Source organism: Camelina sativa, chromosome 15, assembly GCF_030686135.1.
Source record: "Camelina sativa cultivar CO46 ecotype springtype chromosome 15, ASM3068613v1".
NCBI lineage: Eukaryota > Viridiplantae > Streptophyta > Magnoliopsida > Brassicales > Brassicaceae > Camelina > Camelina sativa.
This window is the reverse complement of record NC_141894.1, coordinates 15647574-15667453: the sequence shown is the minus strand read 5'-3', so window position 1 is coordinate 15667453 and position 19880 is coordinate 15647574. Positions and strand designations below refer to the sequence as shown.

Below are 19880 nucleotides of genomic sequence, written 5' to 3'. Positions count from 1 at the left end.
GAGTTCACTTTTAGATCCATAAAGCTAGTTTCGCGATTAGTTTTTGTGTTTCCGGCCTTAGGCATAAAGCAATTCTTGTCGCGTAGTACTTTTACTTTTGCTTTTGTTTTATTTGTTTTAGTCATAGGATTGCATGTGTCATAGCTGTCCTTAATCATTGATAGTGGAACGAATCTTTGTGTGGTCCTCTTGAGCGTGTGAGACTCACGTGTGGTTTTCTTTTTGCGAGGTTTAAATTCAAACCTATACCGCGGAGCCACGCCACGTCACCAACAACCAGTCCGTACGATGACCGAAGAAATTCCACCAGCGCCACCAGAGATTGGTGTCACCCTCGCCGCATTACGAGCCGGCCTAGAGCAACTAGCTGATCGCCTCACGAGGATTGAACTTATGAATCCTCCTCGCGAAGATCCGTTACCCGCGAGGCGACCACGACGCGAGCCAGCGAGTGATCAGTCCGATGAGGAATTTGAACCGAGGCCTAGACGGCGACACCGCTATGATGATCAAGACGACGAAGGTCCGAGACGTTATGAGCCGAACCACAAGATGGTCCCACCAACGTTCGCAGGCAAGTCAGACCCCGAGGCCTATCTTGAATGGGAAAGTCGCATGGACCACTTATACTCGTGCCATGCCTATCCGGAGCTACGAAAGGTCCAATATGCGGTGGCACAATTCACCGATCACGCCCTTACCTGGTGGGATCGACTGGAGGCTGAACAACGACGCAACCGCGACCGACCTATCACTGTTTGGGAGGTCTTGAAAGCAGAGATGCGAAGGCGCTACGTGCCTCCCTACTACCACCGCGAGCTCCAGAAGAACTTTCGGCGACTAACGCAAGGCGCACGGAACGTGGAGGAGTATTACGAAGAATTTGAACACTTGCGCAACCGGTTGCAAGTCGATGACTCCGAAGAGTCACTCATGGCTCAGTTCTTGGACGGATTGCAAGAACGCATTGCACGCAAGGTCGAGCGCCAACCCTATCAAACTTTTGAGGAGTTGTTGCATCTCTCGGTGCAAATTGAGACTCAAATCAAGAAAAAGAGCGCCTCTGCGCCTCGTGGCCGAATTCAAGGAGCTACCAATTGGACTCCTAACGCGTCGCCATCAAACCGATTGCCGGAAAAACCAAAGGCGACCAGCGCGGACTCAAGGTTCAAACCTAGGGAGCCGGCCATCAATGAGCGCCAAGATCCGCGACGCAACACCACCAACGTCCGGAGCCGCGACATTGTATGTTTCAAGTGCCAAGGGAGAGGCCATTACGCTCGTGATTGTCCGAACGCACGGACGATGATACTGACTGAGGCTGGCGAGATCGAGTCCGACGATGAGGCCACTGAAGAGATGGTGCGAGGAGCTGTTGCGGAACCCGAGGTCGGAGAACTGCTCATGATACGCCGCATCCTGAACGTCGGTGTAGCCACGGATGACGCCAACCAACGTGACAACATTTTCCACACGAGATGCACTGTAAGTGGTCGCGTTTGTGGCTTGATCATAGATGGAGGTTCTTGCACTAATGTGGCAAGTTCCAGTCTTGTCAAGAAACTTTCTCTTGAAACCACAAACCACCCTCGCCCTTATCGCTTGAGATGGTTAAATGATAAGACCGTGATCCAAGTAAAGGAACAAGTCACGGTCCCATTCAGTATCGGTCCGTATAAGGATCAAGTTCTTTGTGATGTGGTGCCTATGCAAGCTAGCCACCTCTTATTGGGGCGCCCATGGCAGTTTGATAAGCGCACCACACACTGCGGCCATACTAACCAATACTTTTTCGTTCATGACAACAAACGTATTTGCTTGAAACCCTTGAGCCCCACGCAAGTACATGAAATGCAAGACAAGTTGTCTAAAGACTCGAACGATAAAAAGAATTTCCTGATTCAATTTGGTGATGTTAGAAAGTCCCTTAAGGACTCAGCCCAAGTGATTTTGATGTTGTTTCGAGATGCATTGCTTTCAGGTCTTGATGGTTCACTAGAAGCCTTACCGGAGGTCATACGCGGCGTCCTCAAGCGATTCGCCGATGTGTTCCCCGAAGAACTCCCCGAAGGCCTACCACCGATCAGAGGAATCGAACATCAGATCGATCAAGTCCCAGAAGCGCAGCTTCCCAACCGGCCGGCCTACCGTGTCAACCCCGAAGAGGCGAAGGAGCTTGAGCGACAAGTCAAAGACCTCATGGCGCAAGGTTACGTCCGAGAGAGTTTGAGTCCGTGTGCTGTACCAGTGCTACTAGTCCCGAAGAAAGACGGGTCATGGAGGATGTGCGTTGACTGTCGAGCCGTCAACAACATCACTATCAAATACCGCCACCCCATTCCACACCTCGATGACATGCTAGACGAGCTTAGCGGCGCCAGTGTCTTCTCAAAGATCGATCTGAAGAGCGGCTACCATCAAGTTCGGATGAAGGAGGGTGACGAGTGGAAAACGGCCTTCAAGACAAAACAGGGTTTGTACGAATGGCTAGTAATGCCATTCGGTCTTTCTAACGCCCCCTCTACCTTTATGCGTCTTATGAACCATGTTTTGAGGTCGTTTATCAATAAATTCGTAGTGGTCTATTTTGATGATATATTGGTATATAGCTCTAGTTTGACTGATCATGTAAAACACCTAGAGGTTGTCTTGTTTACCCTCCGCGAAGAGCAACTCTACGCAAACTTGAAAAAGTGCGTGTTTGCTGCTGATGAATTGGTCTTTTTAGGCTTTGTTGTGAGTTCGCAGGGCCTCAAGGTCGATGGAGAGAATATACGCGCAATAGAGGAGTGGCCCACGCCAACGAGCATCACTCAAGTCCGGTCGTTCCACGGCCTAGCCAGTTTTTACCGGAGGTTTGTGCGAGATTTCAGTACGATCGCCGCGCCTCTCACCTCCGTGATCAAGAAGAACAGCGAGTTTCGATGGGGAGAGGAACAAGACAAGGCGTTCACCGAGCTCAAGAAACGCCTCACGCAAGCACCCTTGCTTACATTGCCCGACTTCAACAAAACTTTTGAGGTGAGTGCGATGCGTCGGGAGTTGGAGTCGGAGCTGTCCTGACTCAAGGAGGCAAACCGGTGGCGTACTTTAGTGAGAAGCTTAGTGGGGCTACGCTTAATTACCCTACGTATGACAAGGAGTTATACGCCCTCGTTCGTGCCATGGAGGTTTGGCAACATTATCTATTGGCGAGAGAGTTTGTGATTCATACTGATCACGAAACCCTCAAGCACCTCCGCGGCCAGACCAACCTCAAGAGACGTCATGCGAAATGGTTGGAGTTCATTGAGTCGTTCCCATACGTCATTAAGTACAAGAAGGGCAAGGAGAACGTAGTCGCCGACGCCTTGTCAAGACGGCATGCACTAATCACTACAATGGACGCGCGCGTATTGGGTTTTGAAAGCATCAAGGATGCTTATGCTGGAGATGCTGAGTTTGGAGATTGCTTCCAGAACCATGGGAAAGGAATCTACACCGAGTTCTACATTCACGAGGGTTTCCTGTTCAGAGGTCGAAGGCTGTGTATACCAAATGGTTCTATCCGGGAGTTGCTAGTGCGGGAAGCCCATAGTGGAGGTTTAGCGGGTCATTTTGGCATCACCAAGACCTTGGCCGTGCTCAAGGAGCATTTTTAGTGGCCAAAGAGCATTTTTACGTCGGCCGTTGCATAGCTTGTCGCACCTCCAAGTCGACAACTCACCCGCATGGCCTCTACATTCCTTTGCCCGTGTCCACCGCACCATGGATCGGTCTCTCCATGGATTTCATCCTCGGCCTACCCCTCTTGGCGCATAAAGATAGTATCATGGTGGTTGTTGATAGGTTCTCGAAGATGGCTTACTTCATTCCATGCAATAAGAACAATGATGCTGTGCAATTGGCGAACTTGTTCTTTAGTCAGGTTGTAAGGCTTCATGGCGTTCCGCGCACCATCATATCCGATCGGGATCCCAAGTTCCTTGGTCACTTCTGGCGAACTATTTGGCGTAAGCTCGGGACGAAGTTACTGTACTCCACCGCGGCTCACCCTCAGACCGACGGCCAAACGGAGGTCGTCAACAGATCAATAGGCGCCTTGCTCCGCACAGCTATCGCCAGCAACAAAGGCTCTTGGCTCGAGTGCATTCCGATCATCGAGTTTGCATACAACCAAGCGGTGCATTCAGCTACGAAAAGGTCGCCATTCGAGGTCGCATACGGATTCAAGCCTTTGACGCCCCTGGATCTCCTCCTTATACCACCGAATGAAGCCGAGAATCAAGACGGAGTCGCACGAGCAGAAATGGTCAAGGCTTTGCACGAGGAGGTCCGAGCCAACATAGAGCGAAGGAACGAGCAGTATGCACGCTTTCTCAACCGAGGACGTAAACCGATGCTGTTCAAACCTGGTGATTGGGTCTGGTTACACTGAAGGCCGGAGAGGTTCCAGCAGAAACGCAAGGACAAGCTCAGCCCGCGAGGAGATGGCCCATTCCAAGTCATCGAGAAGATCAACGATAACGCCTACCGACTTGAGCTTCCAGGTGAGTATGGTACGTCCACCTCATTCAATGTCACTGACCTCGTTCCGTTTGATGTAGGTGAAGACGAAGATGTTTTGGGGACAAAACCTTTTCAAGGGGGAGGGAATGATGTGATCGCAGGACGCGACCTCAGCCAAGAAGACCAAGACACGCCGGACGCGACCGAGACGCCTGACCAAGCCGCATCAGACGTGACCAGGGCAACCTCTTCAGACGTGGCCAAGGCTCCAACGATCCTTCCCGGAGCCACCACACGTTCCAAGAGCTCAGCAAAGGCGGCCAAACAGCGGCTCAACCTATTTGTCCGAACCTACGTCCGACACCAGCCACCCAACGAAGACTCCGAAGGCTCAGTCCGCTTAGTCTTCACTCTTACCCAAGAGTGAAGACGGTCAAGTCGTTAAGCGAGGAAGTGTACTCTTTTTCCTCACTCCGGGTTTGTCCCAATGGGTTTACCGGAGGAGGTTTTAACGAGGCATGGAGCTAAACGCAAAACGCCTAAGGCTAAGTTGCTTCACGCGCAAGGCCAAGGCGGTTATCTCTCTTTCCCTCTTATTTTTGGTTTAATTTTGAACTTGAGAATATTCTCTTTTGATCCTATGTTTATGAACGTTGGAGAGTGTTTGTGGCTAAGCGTGTTAGTCAAAAGGTGGCGATGTGTTCTCTTTGTAAAGGGGACACGTCAAAAGGACGATGTGCGGATCAAGATGAATCCGCGTGTCCTTAAGCTCCTACCTAGACCTAGCTATTTAAACTCTTCTTAAGCCCTTGTTCCTCCTTAGACTTGTATGAAAATAAAACTTTTCTCAAGAGAGATTCTTGAAACTTGTCTCACTCTTCTCTTTCTTCAATCCGGGATTGAACCTTGAGAAAACCCTAACAAGACGCGAACCGGGTTCACCCTTGTTAGCGACCGTATCAAGAGGAGAGCCAAACCTCTTGTGTCGTCAATCGATCCATCCGTATTTTCCCCTCACTACGTTTCCATCTGTCCTCTTTCATCTATCTCGAGTCCCCTCGATTCATCTCAAATCATTCCGCTATCGTTTCCCTCAAAGACGTCCACCCGCTCATCCCGCATCCGTACTGACCGACTGAACCATTCGTGGCTTCCTGAAGTATCTCCCGAACGGCTCGTTTGAAATCCTTCAAACTCCGTTTCCATCGTTTGATTCTTCCCTATAACCGGAGCCCAGAACCTCGGCCGTGAAAGTTTCACCGACTGAAAGTTGGCCGTAAGTCCAAGCCACGTCCGTACCGCGATCGTACCGAGACCGCGTCCGGCGGTCACATCACAGAGTGTACCTCAAGATGGCCATGTTGCGGGGTCCGAACAGGTCATTGTCAGAGACTAAGTTGAGTCCGAGGTATATGGGTCCATTCAGAGTGATTGAGCGGGTTGGACCAGTGGCATATAGATTAGAGTTACCTGAGGTTATGCGTGCATTCCATAAGGTTTTCCATGTGTCTATGTTGCGGAAGTGTCTCCGTGAGGGTGAGCAGGTGTTGGCTAAGATTCCTGAGGATCTTCAGCCTAACATGACTGTGGAGGCGAGACCAGTGAGGGTTCTCGAGAGGAGGATCAAGGAACTCCGGAAGAAGAAGATTCCTTTGATGAGAGTCCTGTGGGACTGTGATGGTGTTGAGGAGCAGACTTGGGAGCCTGAGGCAAAGATGAAGGCAAGGTTCAAGAAGTGGTATGAGAAGCAAGCCGCGACTTGAGCTTGTTTAGCCTGGTCCCATCTGTGATCCGTGGCTGGAGCGGGAATGGAGTATTCCAGCCCATCTCTCTTGTTACTCGGTCGCTTAGGGTGGCTGGTTGTGCGACTCAGTAACAAGATGAGGTGGTGTTTGGGGTACAAAGTTTCGTGAGGCGGGGTTGTGAAGAGAAGTTTCCAAAAGTGGAAAGTTTCCAAAAATGGAAAGTGCTAAATATGGAAAGTTTTGCGGGAGTCAGAATTTGTCCATTTTTGCGGTGGGAAGCCTTGGAGGGGCTTTTGTGGCCTTTGTGGCGGACTTTCGAGTCAGAGTGCCTGTGTGTGGCGGTCTTGTTAGACATTGTGTGGCCTTTGTGGCGGGCTTTTAGCCAATTGTGTGGCCTTTGTGGCGGGCTTTTAGCCATTTGTTGGCCTTTGTGGCGGGCTGTTTAGCCAGAGTGTCTTTGTGACGGTCCTTCGGGACAGATGGTCTTTGTGACGGTCCTTCGGGACAGATGGTCTTTGTGACGGTCCTTCGGGACAGATGGTCTTTGTAACGGTCCTTCGGGACATGTGGTCTTTGTGACGGTCCTTCGGGACAGATGGTCTTTGTGACAGTCCTTTGGGACGAGTGGCCTTGGTGGCGGTCCTTTTTAGGACATTTGTTTGGCCTTGGTGGCGGTCCTCGTGAGGACATTTTGTTGGCCTTTGTGGCGGCCCTTGTGGCGGGTATATGATCCTTGTGTGGTCATGGGGTATCCCGGTGAGGGGATATGTGGTTGGTAGGACATTGAGATGTTTTACGCGAGCCACGGGAAGGAAACCTGGATAGGGATAGGACTCAGACGTGTTCAGAATTGTTTGCTCGTGACTCTTGGGGGACTTAGGTTCTCCTAGTACTGCTATATTCAGAGACTTTGTGGCTCGGGAGTATGGTTAGTATATCGACTTCGGATGACGATCCGGGGGCGCGCTGTAGGGTGGCAACCCGAGAGACGAGTTTGGATTTTTCCTGATATCATTTGGCATGCAGACTTAGGTCTGATGAGGAGCCAATAAAAACTCAAGGTTTAGGCCTAAGAGTAAAGGAAAGTCCAAAAAGTCAAGAGCAAATGACGCCTGGAGCGTGAGTTTATCGCCTAGAGGTGACCTTCTGTGGATCGGTCGGAGGAGTGCGGGCCGTGGAGACGGTTGCACGGGAGTCCTTGACTGATGGTTGTTTGGGATTCGGGGACGAATCCAGTTTGGTGGGGGAGAATTGTAACACCCGCGAACCGGAATCCCGTTTTAGGGTGTGCATCGATCGATGCAGTGGTAGCATCGGTCGATGCTGGTTCAATTCCCTGCGTTTTGACTTAAGTCAAACGCTGCGTTTTGGTCAGAAGAGAAAGGGAAAACCCTTAGGTCGTGTCTTTTGTCTCATTAGACGTGTGTAGCCGTTTTTGAGAGAAAAGAGAAGGGAGAAAGAGTTCCTGAAAGTTCTTGGTGATTTCTTGAGATTTGAGGCGTTTCTTGGTGAGATCTGTAGCTGGGATTGTTGTAGGAGCTTCCTAGAAGCGTGTTCTTGCTTGCTTGTTGTTCAGATTCGTCTTGGCACAGGTAAGTGCATGACCATGGCTTATCTAAGCTAGAGGAACCTTTAACTTGCTTGTTTTGTATTGATAGACTTGTTAGATTGTTGGTATGGACGTTAGGAAGCTTCCGTGTGGCTTGGGAATGAGTTTCTGTGGTTGTAGGAACGAAATCCGGCGAGAAGCTTCGGGGAAATCACGGTGCTCGACGTTGCGTCGATCGATGCATATCTTGCATCGGTCGATGCAAGTGTGAGGACGGCGCGTAAAACTCTAGGGTTTTCGTGTTACGTCGGGCATGCGTCGGTCGATGCAGACTGGGTATCGGTCGATGCAAGTTACACTTGCATCGGTCGATGCAGCTTCTGTGTCGATCGATGCTTCCCCATTTGGCATCGGTCGATGCATGTGTGGTGTCGGTCGATGCTAAGTCCTGGTTTGTTATGGTCGTTTGTTGATTGTTGTGTGTTGGTTATTGGTACTCTATTGCTTGTGTGTATAGCCCAGTAGATGGGAGGATTGCCTTACTGAGTGTTTATAAAATACTCATGCATTGCAATATGTGTTTGTGGTGCAGGTAAAGGCAAAGTATGATCGTGGAATCCAGGCAATGAAGAGGAGGATGTTCTAGGGACTCGGTTTGGTGTTGTCTGGCATTGCTAGGTTGCTAGAGTTGAGTCATTAGAACATTGCTAGGTTGCTGGTTCTATGATTTATGTTATTATTATTATTTCTTATTTATTTATTTATAAAAAAACAAAAAGGTCGGTCGTTTCAGGTAGTGTCGGTCGACACCAAGGCCAGTGTCGGTCGACACTTGGCTGGTGTCGATCGACACCTCCCTTCCAGCGAGACGATGTTTGATTTCCTGGTTTGTGTGTTCTGTTTGATGCTTGTTTGGAACTTTGGAATCATTGTTGCTTGTGTATATAGCCCAGTAGATGGGAGGATTGCCTCACTGAGTGTTTATCAAATACTCATGCATCTCAATATGTGTTTGTGGTGCAGGTAAAGGCAAAGTGTGATCGTGGAACTAAGGCGATGAAGAGGAGGATGTTCTAGTGGTTCGCTTGGTTGTCTGGCTTCTGTTAGGTTGCTAGAGTTGGGTCCTAGAACATTGTTTAGGATTGCTTGTTATTTGATTTATGCTGGTTGGATCATTAGTTTGTGATTGGAATTAATACTGGTTATTATTTTATTGGTTATTGGTTTTTGTTATTCCGCTGTTGATTGTGAATGTGGTTAGGTGGCTAGTGGGTACGAGACCACTAGTTATAGTTTATTTATTATATTATATTGTTATTAAAAAAAAAGAAAAAAAAAGGTCGGTCGCTTCAATTTTAAAATATATAAATACAAATAAATGTATTAAAGTAAAAACTTATCTCTAACTAAGAATATTTATATATTTATTTCTGGAAAATGTATTTCATTAATATTTTTTTAAAATTGTATTTTAGTAGCTATTTTTAAAACCTGCGCATCGAGCAGATCCTAATCTAGTACTATATAATATATATACATATAATAAGATATAGATTAGCTTAGTTTTCCAACTTTATTGCTTACAATTAATGGGGGTCTGTGAGAACTGAAATCAATTCTCTCCTTCCGAAGTGATTCGAATGCGGAGGAGCTTAACACTGTTTATAAGTTCCGAACTGAATTGAGAGAGTTTTGAGAATTTGTATTGTATTGCTTGTTTTGGAAAATTTGTTCGATCCCTTACAAAAGACTCCCCCCTTACATATTTATATCGACCAATTTATTACCTAATTAATGCATAATTAATAGGGCACGATTTGCGTATCCTAATTAATCCTCTTGAATGCGAGAATCTTTGACCGAGCCCGAGCTGCGAGCTGACCAACACGAAGCATCTCTGCGCTCTTTTCCTTTCTTCGGGCCTGATGGGCCGATCAGTAATACGTTCTTGGCCCATTAGACGCGCCCGGCCTAGGCCCTTTGCCTACTGCCCGAGATGACAGATCGTGGGTACAACAGTTGCCCCCCAAGTCTCCCGAGCTGAGCAGTTCGGGGGACTTTCGACCTTCAAGCGATCAATTTCGGGAAACTGAATATCTCTCTTATCTCCACGATTTGATCGTGGTGATGATGAGATTTGCCTTCCCGAACAAGCCCCGGGGCCCACTAGGTGGCGTGTCAGCTATAAGAGGGAGAGAAAACGGTGCGAGACCTTTCACTTCCCCAGGCAATCATTACTCCCTGGTTCCGTGTATAAAGGTAAACTCACCCGACTTCTCTCTTCTACTTTTAATTCTCAGTTTTCTTTTCGTTTTGCTCTGCGATTTCTCTCTTTTCTTCTGTGAACTTCTTTACTTTCGCCGGAAAATCCTTCACTCTTCCTTTATTTCTTACTACTTTTACCGGAAAAGCATTCTCCTCCGAAATCCTCATCGGGTAAAGCCACAAAACCCTTGATTCCGGGCGTTTTCGGCCCCCACCAGCCGTCAATTCTCTCTGCGGAGAGCATAGCCGAGATTAGAGGATCCACCGGGATTCCACCGGAGGTCGAGATCAGATTCCCAGAGGCTCATGAGTCTCCGGAGAACCCCCTCCAGGGTACTGTTGAGCGTTCGAGATATTCTTCTCTGCGTGCGGTCTGTCATTTCCCCTTCCCGAACTCATCGTGAAGATGATGTTCGAACTGGGCTTCGCTCTTCCCCAGATGTGCTCCAACTTTGTTCGGACTGTCTTGTGCCTTCAAACTCTGGGGGAGGAGTTCAACTACCAGCTGTCACTGGCCGACTTCCTCCAGGTGTACACGGTGAAGACTGGTCGTACCAAGGGCACGCTTTACGTAAGCCCGCCTCCTGGACTAAAGGTCTTCGACGACCTGCCCGAGAAGGATGAAAAGTGGCGAAAGTCCTATTTCTTCTTCCCGGTTAACGAACTCACTTTCGGCCACCGCGTGAGTTCGCACGTATCGAAGTGGACTTCGAAAATCGGTAGAATGGAGTTCCTTGCTAGGTCCAAGTTATGTGTTGTTTTGACTTTCCGTCTCACCTTTTAATTGCTTCTTTTTCAGATCACTTCGAACGCGGATTGCTTTGCCCCATATTCGCGGAGTTCTTCTCGAGGTTCTGCAGCCAGGGACAGATCGCTTGGGATTCTTTCTCCTGCGAAAGGATTAGAGAGTCCACAGCGAGGCTCGGAAGGCGTTCTCTTGTCTGTTCTGTCCCATTGAGCGTTTCGGAAATGAATTACAGGGAAGAAAGGTCATGCCGAGCTGCCGAAAAAGAGGCAAAGAAACAGATGGCGGCAGCCCTTGCCGAAGGCAAAGCTCGCATTTCTAACAAGAATTCCTCCGGCTCCTCCGTTCCCGAGGTAAGCGGAACTTCCGCGCCCCCAGCTGGCTCCTCCGAGCTCCGCACGGAATCTACCGAGGCTCTGGCTAGCCCGTTGGTGCCTTCCGTGATTGTCATCGCTGACTCTAGCGACGAGCCGCGGGAGGTCGCTGCTTCCCCCCCGCTGACAAAGAAGGCCCCTGCTGAGGTCAGTTCTCAGCAAGCTGACTCATCGAAAAAGAGAAAGGAACCCGAGACTTCCTCCTCTTCTCGTGAGAAAAGCCGAGCCCGGACTGGCTCATTAGGAGATGAGCGGAGTAAATCCAGCTCGAGAGACAGGGGTCTCTCCTCGGAGAGGAGATCCAAGGAGGCCCCAACTTCCAAAGAGTCCGGGGACTCCTCCGGAAGACTTCTCCTGAAGGATCAACGTCCTTCCCCTCGAGGTAACGTTTTCCCGAGGTGCTCTGAATTTGATGCTATCACTGTTTTTGATAGTTTGACGACTGAAATGACTTTGTTTGAATCCTTCAGCTCCCCCTGTGTCCCCAGCTGATCTAATGAGGAGCTACGTCCGGCCCGGAGTTAGGATTCCGGCGTTTGTTGATATGTCTGAGGTTAACCACGCGAACTTCTTTTGCTTCGCGGACAAAATCGGCGAGGTACATGTCCTTTCTGTTTGTTTCTTTTTTTTTACTCTCGTCATTCTTGCCGCATAACAAGCTATCTTTCCAGCTAATGATCAAGTTTAACTCCTCGGTGGCATCCTACGAGGATCAACTGTTCGCCTCCCCTTCGCCTTCCGAAGTAAATCTCCTTCAAGAAAGGATTGCTGACCTGGAAGCTCAGATAAAGGAGTATGCCAGACTGGAGGCCGAGAATGCCGACACCGTGGCGAAAGCCGAGCGAATCCGAGCTCGGATGAAGAAGGCTGAGGTAGAGGTGCTCAACCTCGGGGTTGCCAATGAAGACCTTCGAGACAAGCTGAAGAAGGCGGGGGACCTTTACTTTGAGGCGGCGGAGGACGCCCAGGCAGCAAAAAATAGATTGCACGAGATCGAACTCCGCAATCAGCTACTCGAAGCCGGCAATAGCTGCGAGATTGAGAGGGTGCGGAGGGAAGAGAGGCAGGCAATGAGGCGAACTCTCCGCCCCTTAGTCGAGGAGGTGAGGATCACCTTCGAAGAGAGGGTGAAGCTAGCTCCGATCCAGATCCGAGCCGCTGAGATCAGGGCTAACCGGATGCTGATCGAGGAGATCTCAAGGGGAGAGATCCAAGATATGGAAGCTGAGCTCGGACTCAAGAAAGCTGACGAGGAGGAGGCAGACGAAAAGGTTTCGAAGGTAACTCCTCGCGACCTCGACCTCTCTGCATTCTCAGATCTTTTGGCGGATACGCCCGATCTCTTGTGCAGCGAACACCCGCTAAGCGTCACAATCGATGAGTCCGGCACTAACCTCGGGAAAATGTCAAAACAGGGGATGGACGACTTTCTGGCGAACGCCAGGTCGGAAGGGGAGCTTGCAGAGATGGGCTTGGCCCTTTCCGAAGCGGCGTCGGAACCCGCTCTCCCTACTCAATAATCTCTATCTCGGGGTTGTTTTGGCACGAGTTGCCCCCCTATTTGTTGCATTTATTTTTAGACTTGTTTTGGAGTGTTTTGGTCGTGGTGACCATTCGCGTATTTTGAACCAAAGAATTTTCACCCTCTGCGAACTCAATCCCTACAACTATAGTTTAGAGAAAGAACGCGAAGTACACAACCTTGGTTTTAACTTGCGATAATTTGTACGAAGTGAGGACTTTGGTTTTAACTAGAATTTGCAAAATTAAACCCCATCTTCAACTTAATAAGAGAAGCTGAATGCGAAGTGAAATCCTTCGGTTTTAGACTAGAGTTCGCAAAATTAGACTTGTGAGGCTGGGTACGAAGTGAGAACTTCGGTTCAGATTAGAGTTTTGCAAAACTAAGCTTCAACTTTAATAAGTAAAGCTGAGTACGAAGTGAGAACTTCGGTTTAGATTAGAGTTTTGCAAAACTATGCTTTGACTTTAATAAGTAAAGCTGAGTACGAAGTGAGAACTTCGATTTAAATTTGCGAAGTTGAACCTCGGCTTTGAATGACATATGCGAAGTCTGACTTCGGCTTTGAATGACTTATGCGAAGTCTGACTTCGGCTTTGAATGACATATGCGAAGTCTGACTTCGGCTTTTTTTCTTTTGAACCATTATTAATAAAAAAAAAAGTTTAAGAAAACTTTAAATTTTATTAATATGGATAGCTGGACCCGAAGTGGCCTGCCTACGTACCCTTATTGGGATCAAGCTTAAACGTAGTTCGATACAAATAAATTAACTGTAAAAAAGCTTAAGGTGTAAGAAATTCCAGGACCTTGGGACTGGTTTTCCCTCTGAATCCTCGAGCTGATAGACTCCATTTTGGACTTCGCGAGTAATTCTGTACGGTCCTTCCCAGTTAATTCCCAGCTTCCCTGCATTGAGCTCCTCTATGTTCTCGTAGACTTTGCGGAGGACTAGGTCGCCAACTGCCAAGGGCCTGCCTCGGATTTTGGAGTTATAGTACCGAGCTACTGCGTTCTGGTAATTCTGGATCCGAACTAAGGCCTGGTCCCGACGCTCATTGATTGTATCGAGAGTATCCTGTAGGAATTCCTCATTCTCCTCAGCTCGGAGCGGGTTCAGCGAGGTACGGACTCCAGGGACCTCTTTGTCAGCTGGGACTACGGCATCAACTCCGTAAACCAGGGAAAAAGGTGTTTCATTAGTGGCCCGGCGAGGTGTTGTTCGAATTGCCCAAAGAACGTCCTGCAGTTCGTCTGGCCAGCGCCCTTTGCGAGAATCGAGCCGTTTCTTCAAGTTAGCAAGAATGACTTTATTCATCGCCTCGGCTTGCCCATTACCTTGCGGGTAACGAGGAGTTGATTTATTGAGTCGAGGAGATGAACTGTGGACCATTGTCCGTGACGATTTCGTGGGGGACACCATAGCGATAGATTATACTCTTTACCACGAATTGTTCCACTTCTTCACTTGTCACCTTAACGTAAGCCGCTGCCTCCACCCATTTAGAGAAATAATCGGTAAGAGCGAGTACGTAGTTAACTCCTCCTGGTCCCCGATGCAATGGACCGATGATATCCATAAACCACCTCATGAATGGGTAAGGTGCGGACACCGAAGACAGGAGCTCGGTAGGTTGATGGATTGACGGGGCATGCTTTTGGCACTTCTCACAAGCTCGAGAATAGTTTTCGCAGTCCGTGACCATAGTAGGCCAGAAGTAGCCTTGCCTTTTGATTTTGAAAGCCAGAGTCTAACCTCCGGAGTGATTTCCATTGGGACCGTCGTGAACAGCTCGCATTAGCATCACAGGCTCTTTACCGGCAACAAATGTTAGATAAGGACCAGCTACACTTCGGCGTAAGAGTATTCCGTTGTAGACGCAATACCGTGCACTGACAATCTTGAGCTTCCTGGCTGCCCATTTGTCGGCTGGGAGTTCCCCTTTTTGCAAGTAAGCCCAGATCAGGCTCCGCCAGTCGCCTGCCCCCAGCTGTTGGAGTTCGCACTGCTCGAAGTAGTATGTGGGATAACAGCTAGATTGTCAACTGGTAAGCTTGACGGTTCCAGAATTTGACTCGCGTCTAACTCGGCCAGAGGTGGGTGAACTTCCATCGGAGTAGGCATAACGGGGGCTGGGTCCTCCGGTGGCGGAGAGTCCTCAGACGCCTTGTGAGCTGCCTCCTCTGCAGCCAACTGTTTTTTCATTGCCCGGGTGACAACGTTTGAGTTCTCTAGTCGGATACTCGGAAACTGGATGACTTCAACGGGGATAATCCTTGTCATCGCAGGATCCGAAGTGGATGCCAAAGATGCTAAAGCGTCCACAGTGGAGTTTTCACTTCGTGGGATCTTAGTGATTTCAAAATCCTCGAACTTAGTGACTAGTTCTCGACCATCCTTTGTCTCGTACTCCCCCAAAAACTGGTTGGTGACCAGCTGCGAATCGCAAAAAGCTCGGAGTTTTCGGACACCAATCCCCACTGCAAGGCGTAAACCAGCAAGGAAGGATTCGTACTCGGCTTTGTTGTTTGACGCACTGAAAGCCAAGTGAAATGACTGTTCGATCACTTCGCCGGTAGGAGAAGTGAGGCGAACCCCAATTCCTGCTCCCGATCTGGAAGAAGCGCCATCAACATACAACGTCCATGGGACTTCGACATTGTCGCTAACCGAAGAGGCTAGTGGGAGTTCGATAAAAAAATCAGCCAGCACTTGCGCCTTGGTGCAGGTTCGAGTCTGGAACTCGATGTCATATTCACTCAGCTCGACGGACCATTTAGCTAGTCTCCCAGACTGGCTTGGACTATGTAACACCGTCCGAAGTAGTTGCGTCGTCAGGATTATGATTGTATGGGACTGGAAGTAAGGCCGCAGCTTTCTTGCCGAAGTGACTACTGCTAGGGCCAATTTCTCCATCATAGGGTACCTGGATTCTGCCCCAGTAAATAACTTACTGACATAGAAAATTGGTCGCTGCTCCCCCCTTTCCTCCCGAACCAGGACTCCACTGACTGCACTGTCCGAGACAGCTACATAAAGAAAAAGCGGCTCTCCGAACTCGGGCTTAGCCAAGACCGGCGGCTCGGATAGATAAGTTTTGAGCTGAGAGAACGCCACTTCGCACTTCGCATCCCATAAGAAGTTCTTCCCCCCTTTTCGCAACAATTGGTAGAACGGGAGGCATTTGTCCGTAGAGCGAGAGATGAAGCGGTTGAGGGCTGCGATCCGTCCATTAAGGCGTTGCACTTCGCGTAAAGTTCTAGGAGAACTCATAGACAAGAAAGCATTAATCTGCCTCGGATTCGCTTCAATTCCTCTTTCTGTGACGATATACCCCAGAAACTCCCCTGATGGGACTGCAAAAGTGCATTTTGTGGGGTTAAGCTTCATCCCGAACTGATACAGGATGTCGAAGCAAACTTTCAGATCCGTGAGATGCGAGCTAGCTTCCATCGACTTCACCAACATGTCATCGATGTAGACTTCCATGGTCTTTCCGAGCTGGTGCTCGAACATTCGATTTACCAGTCTCTGGTAAGTTGCTCCCGCATTCTTTAACCCAAAAGGCATCACCTTGTAACAGTAAATCCCGCGGTCCGTAATGAATGCAGTCTTCTCCTGGTCGTCCGGGTTCATAAGGATTTGGTTGTAGCCGGAGAAGGCATCCATGAAAGACATCAGCTCGTGACCCAAAGTGGACTCAACTAGTCGGTCGATATGCGGAAGTGAAAAGCTATCCTTGGGGCACGCCTTGTTTAGGTCGGTGAAATCAACGCAGACTCGTGATTTTCCATTCTTCTTTTTAACTACCACTGTGTTCGAGAGCCACTCTGGGTACTTCACTTCGCGTATCTGTCCTGCCTTCAGTAAACGTTCCACCTCTTTGTTAACGATTTCAGCTCGCTCAGGACCCAGCTTCCTTCGCTTCTGCTTTACAGGTCGGAACGTTGGATCCACATTCAGCTCGTGGGAGATAACTTCCGGACTGATACCGGGCATTTCGTCTACGGACCACGCAAAGGTGGCCATATTTTCTTTCAAGAAGGTTACTAGACTAGTGCGGAGCTCGCCATCCAATCCCACTCCGATCTTGATTTCCTGATCCGGAAACTTATCATTGATGAAAATGGGCTCAGTGAGGTCACCTTTTAACTGCTTCCGAACTGGATTCTTCGGGACCTCGAGCTGTGGTTGCTATTGAACCAGGAGCTTGTGACTTGCGAGGTAACAGCTCCTTGCCGTCCTTTGGCTTCCTAGAACCTCCCGGACTCCTTGTGGGGTTGGAAATTTGACGCACAGATGGTACGTCGATGCCACTGCCTTTATCTGGTAGAGCCAGGGAGTTCCCAAAATAATGTTATAGGCCGCAGGTCGGTCAAAGACCGTGAACTCCACCATTTTAACCACTCCTTGAGTGGACACCGGTAGTGTGATCGTGCCCAAGGACATTGACGTCTCGCTCGTGAATGAAACCAAAGGTGATGGCGGTCCCACGATGTGCTCTTTCCCGATACCCATTCTAGCCAACGTCTCGAGGAAAATCAAGTCTACCGAACTCCCAGTGTCAATTAGGATCCGGCATACTTCATGGTTAGCCACGTCGAGTGATATGACGAGTGCGTCATCATGCGGAGTATCCAACTCTTCAGTTTCCTTCTCTGAGAAAGAAACTTCAGGTAGGTCGCTTGCTGTGACCTTAGCTCGCTTCGGCTGAGGGCTCGTGAGCTTCCGCTGATGGTCTTTGATCGCAGTTATGGAGTTTCGAAAGAGTCGCGATCCCCCCATTATCACGTCTATTCTTTTCTTGGGGGCTGCACTGCCGTCAGATTGCTTCGGTTTTCTCGGAGGTGGGGCATCTTCGTCCACCTCGGGAGTCGCTTTCTGCTCCAACTCCTCAATTGTTACATTCGGCATTTCTCCCGCCACATATTTTTCTGCGAGGAGGTGCATCAGCTTCTTGCAGTCTCGAGTGGAATGACTGTTGGTTTTATGGAGCTCGCAGTACGTATCCTCATCTCGGACCCATTTGTTACTTGGGAGTACACCACTCTTGGAACGCGGTGAGAATGGAGGTTTGGACGATGAATTCTTTGGCGAATTCTTCTTAGGAGATTGAGTGACCGCGAACGTGCTCGGCCCGGACTTCGGAGTCGTAGGCGGAGTCTTTTTGGTGGGCGCTTCGAACCGAGGTTTTCCTGTAGGCGGAGCGTTTTGTTTCTGCGCGGCGGAATTTTTGTCTTCCTCTGCGACTATCCAGTTCGATGCTCGGTGTAGCGCGTCCTGAATAGTTGGGAACCGATTCACGGACAACTCTTCGCGGAAGCGAGACTCATGCCAGAGGCCGTTTTTAAGCGCGGCCAGAGCTGTGGAGTCCGAAAATCCTGGGATCTTGACCTGGATCTCCTTGAACTTTGTTATATATGACCGAAGAGACTCTCTAGCTTTTTGGCTTAAGTTCCAAAGCTGAGCATCTGTTACCGCGGTTTCGATTGAGCTAGAATACTGCTTAACGAACGAGGTTGACAGCTCGGTGAAGTTATTTATAGAGCCGGCTGCTAGGGACGCGAACCAAAGTAGTACCGGTCCACTAAACGTTTCAGCGAACAACTTGCAGTACCCAGCGTCTGCTTTGTGAGGCTCGAGGTCTACTCGGCTAGCTGTCAACAAGAAGGTCTTGAGATGATTGGTCGGATCCCCTTTTCCTTCATAGCTTGAGAACTTAATTTTGCCAGTATCTTTGATGCGAACTCGGGCCACCTGGTCAGAGAAGGGAGTTCGCCTAGACTCCTCAATTACACGGAATATATCTGGAGCCAAGGTGGTTGCACTGTGCATCACGGACCGCATATCCCGGATTTCGCTCTGCATGCAGAAGATCTCGGGATTGGTAACATGCCCCGGAGTCGAAGTGTTCCCACTCACAGGATGAGGAAGGCGAACTGGGGCGTCGGAAGAGCCGGCGACCCCGGGCTGAACCGGAGTGGGGCTATCGCCAACCAGAGGTGGCGCTGCTTGAGTATTGAGCTGAGGTGGGAAAGAATCTCCCGGGGTGGCATTTGTCGCTGCTGTCTGCGAAGCGAGAGGTAGAGTAATGCCGGAAAAATCCAGAGCACGTCGGCGTGGGTTTTGGTCGGAGGACAAGAAATCAATCCGATCGGCGTACGCGCGGTGGGAGGCTGAGAGGTCGGCTACTGACGTTGCGACCTCCTCCAGACGGGTGGAGACCTGACCCTCCAGGCTGTCGAAACGTTCTGTAAGAGCCGTCGAGGCTGCTTACTGACGGTCAGACTTCTCAGACAGGTCCTGCAAGAGCTTCTGAATAACCTCCAGAGTTGCCTGGTTGGAAGAGTCGGTTGCCATAGCGGTGGTTGGATGAAATGGATTTGGGTGTGAAATCGGAACTAATCAAGAGTTAGGTGATAACTGCCCTCCTTCTAGCGCCAAATGTGAGAACTGAAATCAATTCTCTCCTTCCGAAGTGATTCGAATGCGGAGGAGCTTAACACCGTTTATAAGTTCCGAACTGAATTGAGAGAGTTTTGAGAATTTGTATTGTATTGCTTGTTTTGGAAAATTTGTTCGATCCCTTACAAAAGATGCCCCCCTTACATATTTATATCGACCAATTTATTACCTAATTAATGCATAATTAATAGGGCACGATTTGCGTATCCTAATTAATCCTCTTGAATGCGAGAATCTTTGACCGAGTCCGAGCTGCGAGCTGACCAACACGAAGCATCTCTGTGCTCTTTTCCTTTCTCCGGGCCTGATGGGCCGATCAGTAATACGTTCTTGGCCCATTAGACGCGCCTGGCCTAGGCCCTTTGCCTACTGCCCGAGATGACAGATCGTGGGTACAACAGGGTCTATTTACAGTTTCGTGTTCAAGTGTTCAACCATATATTATCTAAAATAATTTAAAGTTTTGTAATTTTTCTGTTTTGATATATGTTAGATATAGATTAAATGCATTTTTTTGTAGCATATTTGTTTAATTTATTAATTGATGGTTTCTCGAAAAACTTTTTTTTTGTTTAAAATATGTAATTATTTTTGTCAATATATATCTTATATAATAAAGTAAAGTTCTCTTTTAACAAGGTCTAAGAAGTTATACCATTTGCCACTCTCTTCTTGCAACATGTGTTATTTTCTTTTTAATATTTTTAGTGTATTTTTTTCAATTAA

The 19880-nt window shown here is 48.9% G+C and overlaps 3 protein-coding genes across 3 annotated transcripts; 1 reads left to right on the top strand and 2 right to left on the bottom strand.

Moving 5' to 3' along the window:
• Positions 1-288: 288 nt before the first annotated feature.
• Positions 289-3641, top strand: LOC147926694 (uncharacterized). Its single transcript, XM_087487166.1, has 5 exons — positions 289-1669; positions 1982-2503; positions 2729-3021; positions 3141-3392; positions 3459-3641. Exons 1-5 carry the CDS (start codon positions 289-291, stop codon positions 3639-3641), a joined length of 2631 nt encoding a protein of 876 aa, XP_087343292.1.
• A 9816-nt stretch (positions 3642-13457) lies between these two features.
• LOC147926693 (uncharacterized) lies at positions 13458-14006 on the bottom strand. Its single transcript, XM_087487165.1, has one exon. It carries the CDS (start codon positions 14004-14006, stop codon positions 13458-13460), a length of 549 nt encoding a protein of 182 aa, XP_087343291.1.
• Positions 14007-16883: 2877 nt separating this feature from the next.
• On the bottom strand, positions 16884-19049 carry LOC147926692 (uncharacterized). The gene is made up of 2 exons (XM_087487164.1): positions 18979-19049; positions 16884-18927 (listed from the first exon to the last, which is right to left on the bottom strand). The coding sequence occupies exons 1-2, from the start codon at positions 19047-19049 to the stop codon at positions 16884-16886; spliced, it is 2115 nt and encodes a 704-aa protein (XP_087343290.1).
• Between the last annotated feature and the right edge of the window lie 831 nt (positions 19050-19880).

Bases quoted from the DNA above. Each gene is read 5' to 3' on its own strand.
- LOC147926694 (XM_087487166.1), top strand. From the start codon at position 289: ATGACCGAAGAAATTCCACCAGCGCCACCAGAGATTGGTGTCACCCTC. The intron at 1,670-1,981 runs GTCCGTATAAGG...CATTGCTTTCAG, and splicing joins CACGGTCCCATTCAGTATCG to GTCTTGATGGTTCACTAGAA. The intron at 3,393-3,458 runs GTATTGGGTTTT...GATTGCTTCCAG, and splicing joins TCACTACAATGGACGCGCGC to AACCATGGGAAAGGAATCTA.
- LOC147926693 (XM_087487165.1), bottom strand. From the start codon at position 14,006: ATGAATAAAGTCATTCTTGCTAACTTGAAGAAACGGCTCGATTCTCGC.
- LOC147926692 (XM_087487164.1), bottom strand. From the start codon at position 19,049: ATGGCAACCGACTCTTCCAACCAGGCAACTCTGGAGGTTATTCAGAAG. The intron at 18,928-18,978 runs GTCTGACCGTCA...ACGTTTCGACAG, and splicing joins TTGCAGGACCTGTCTGAGAA to CCTGGAGGGTCAGGTCTCCA.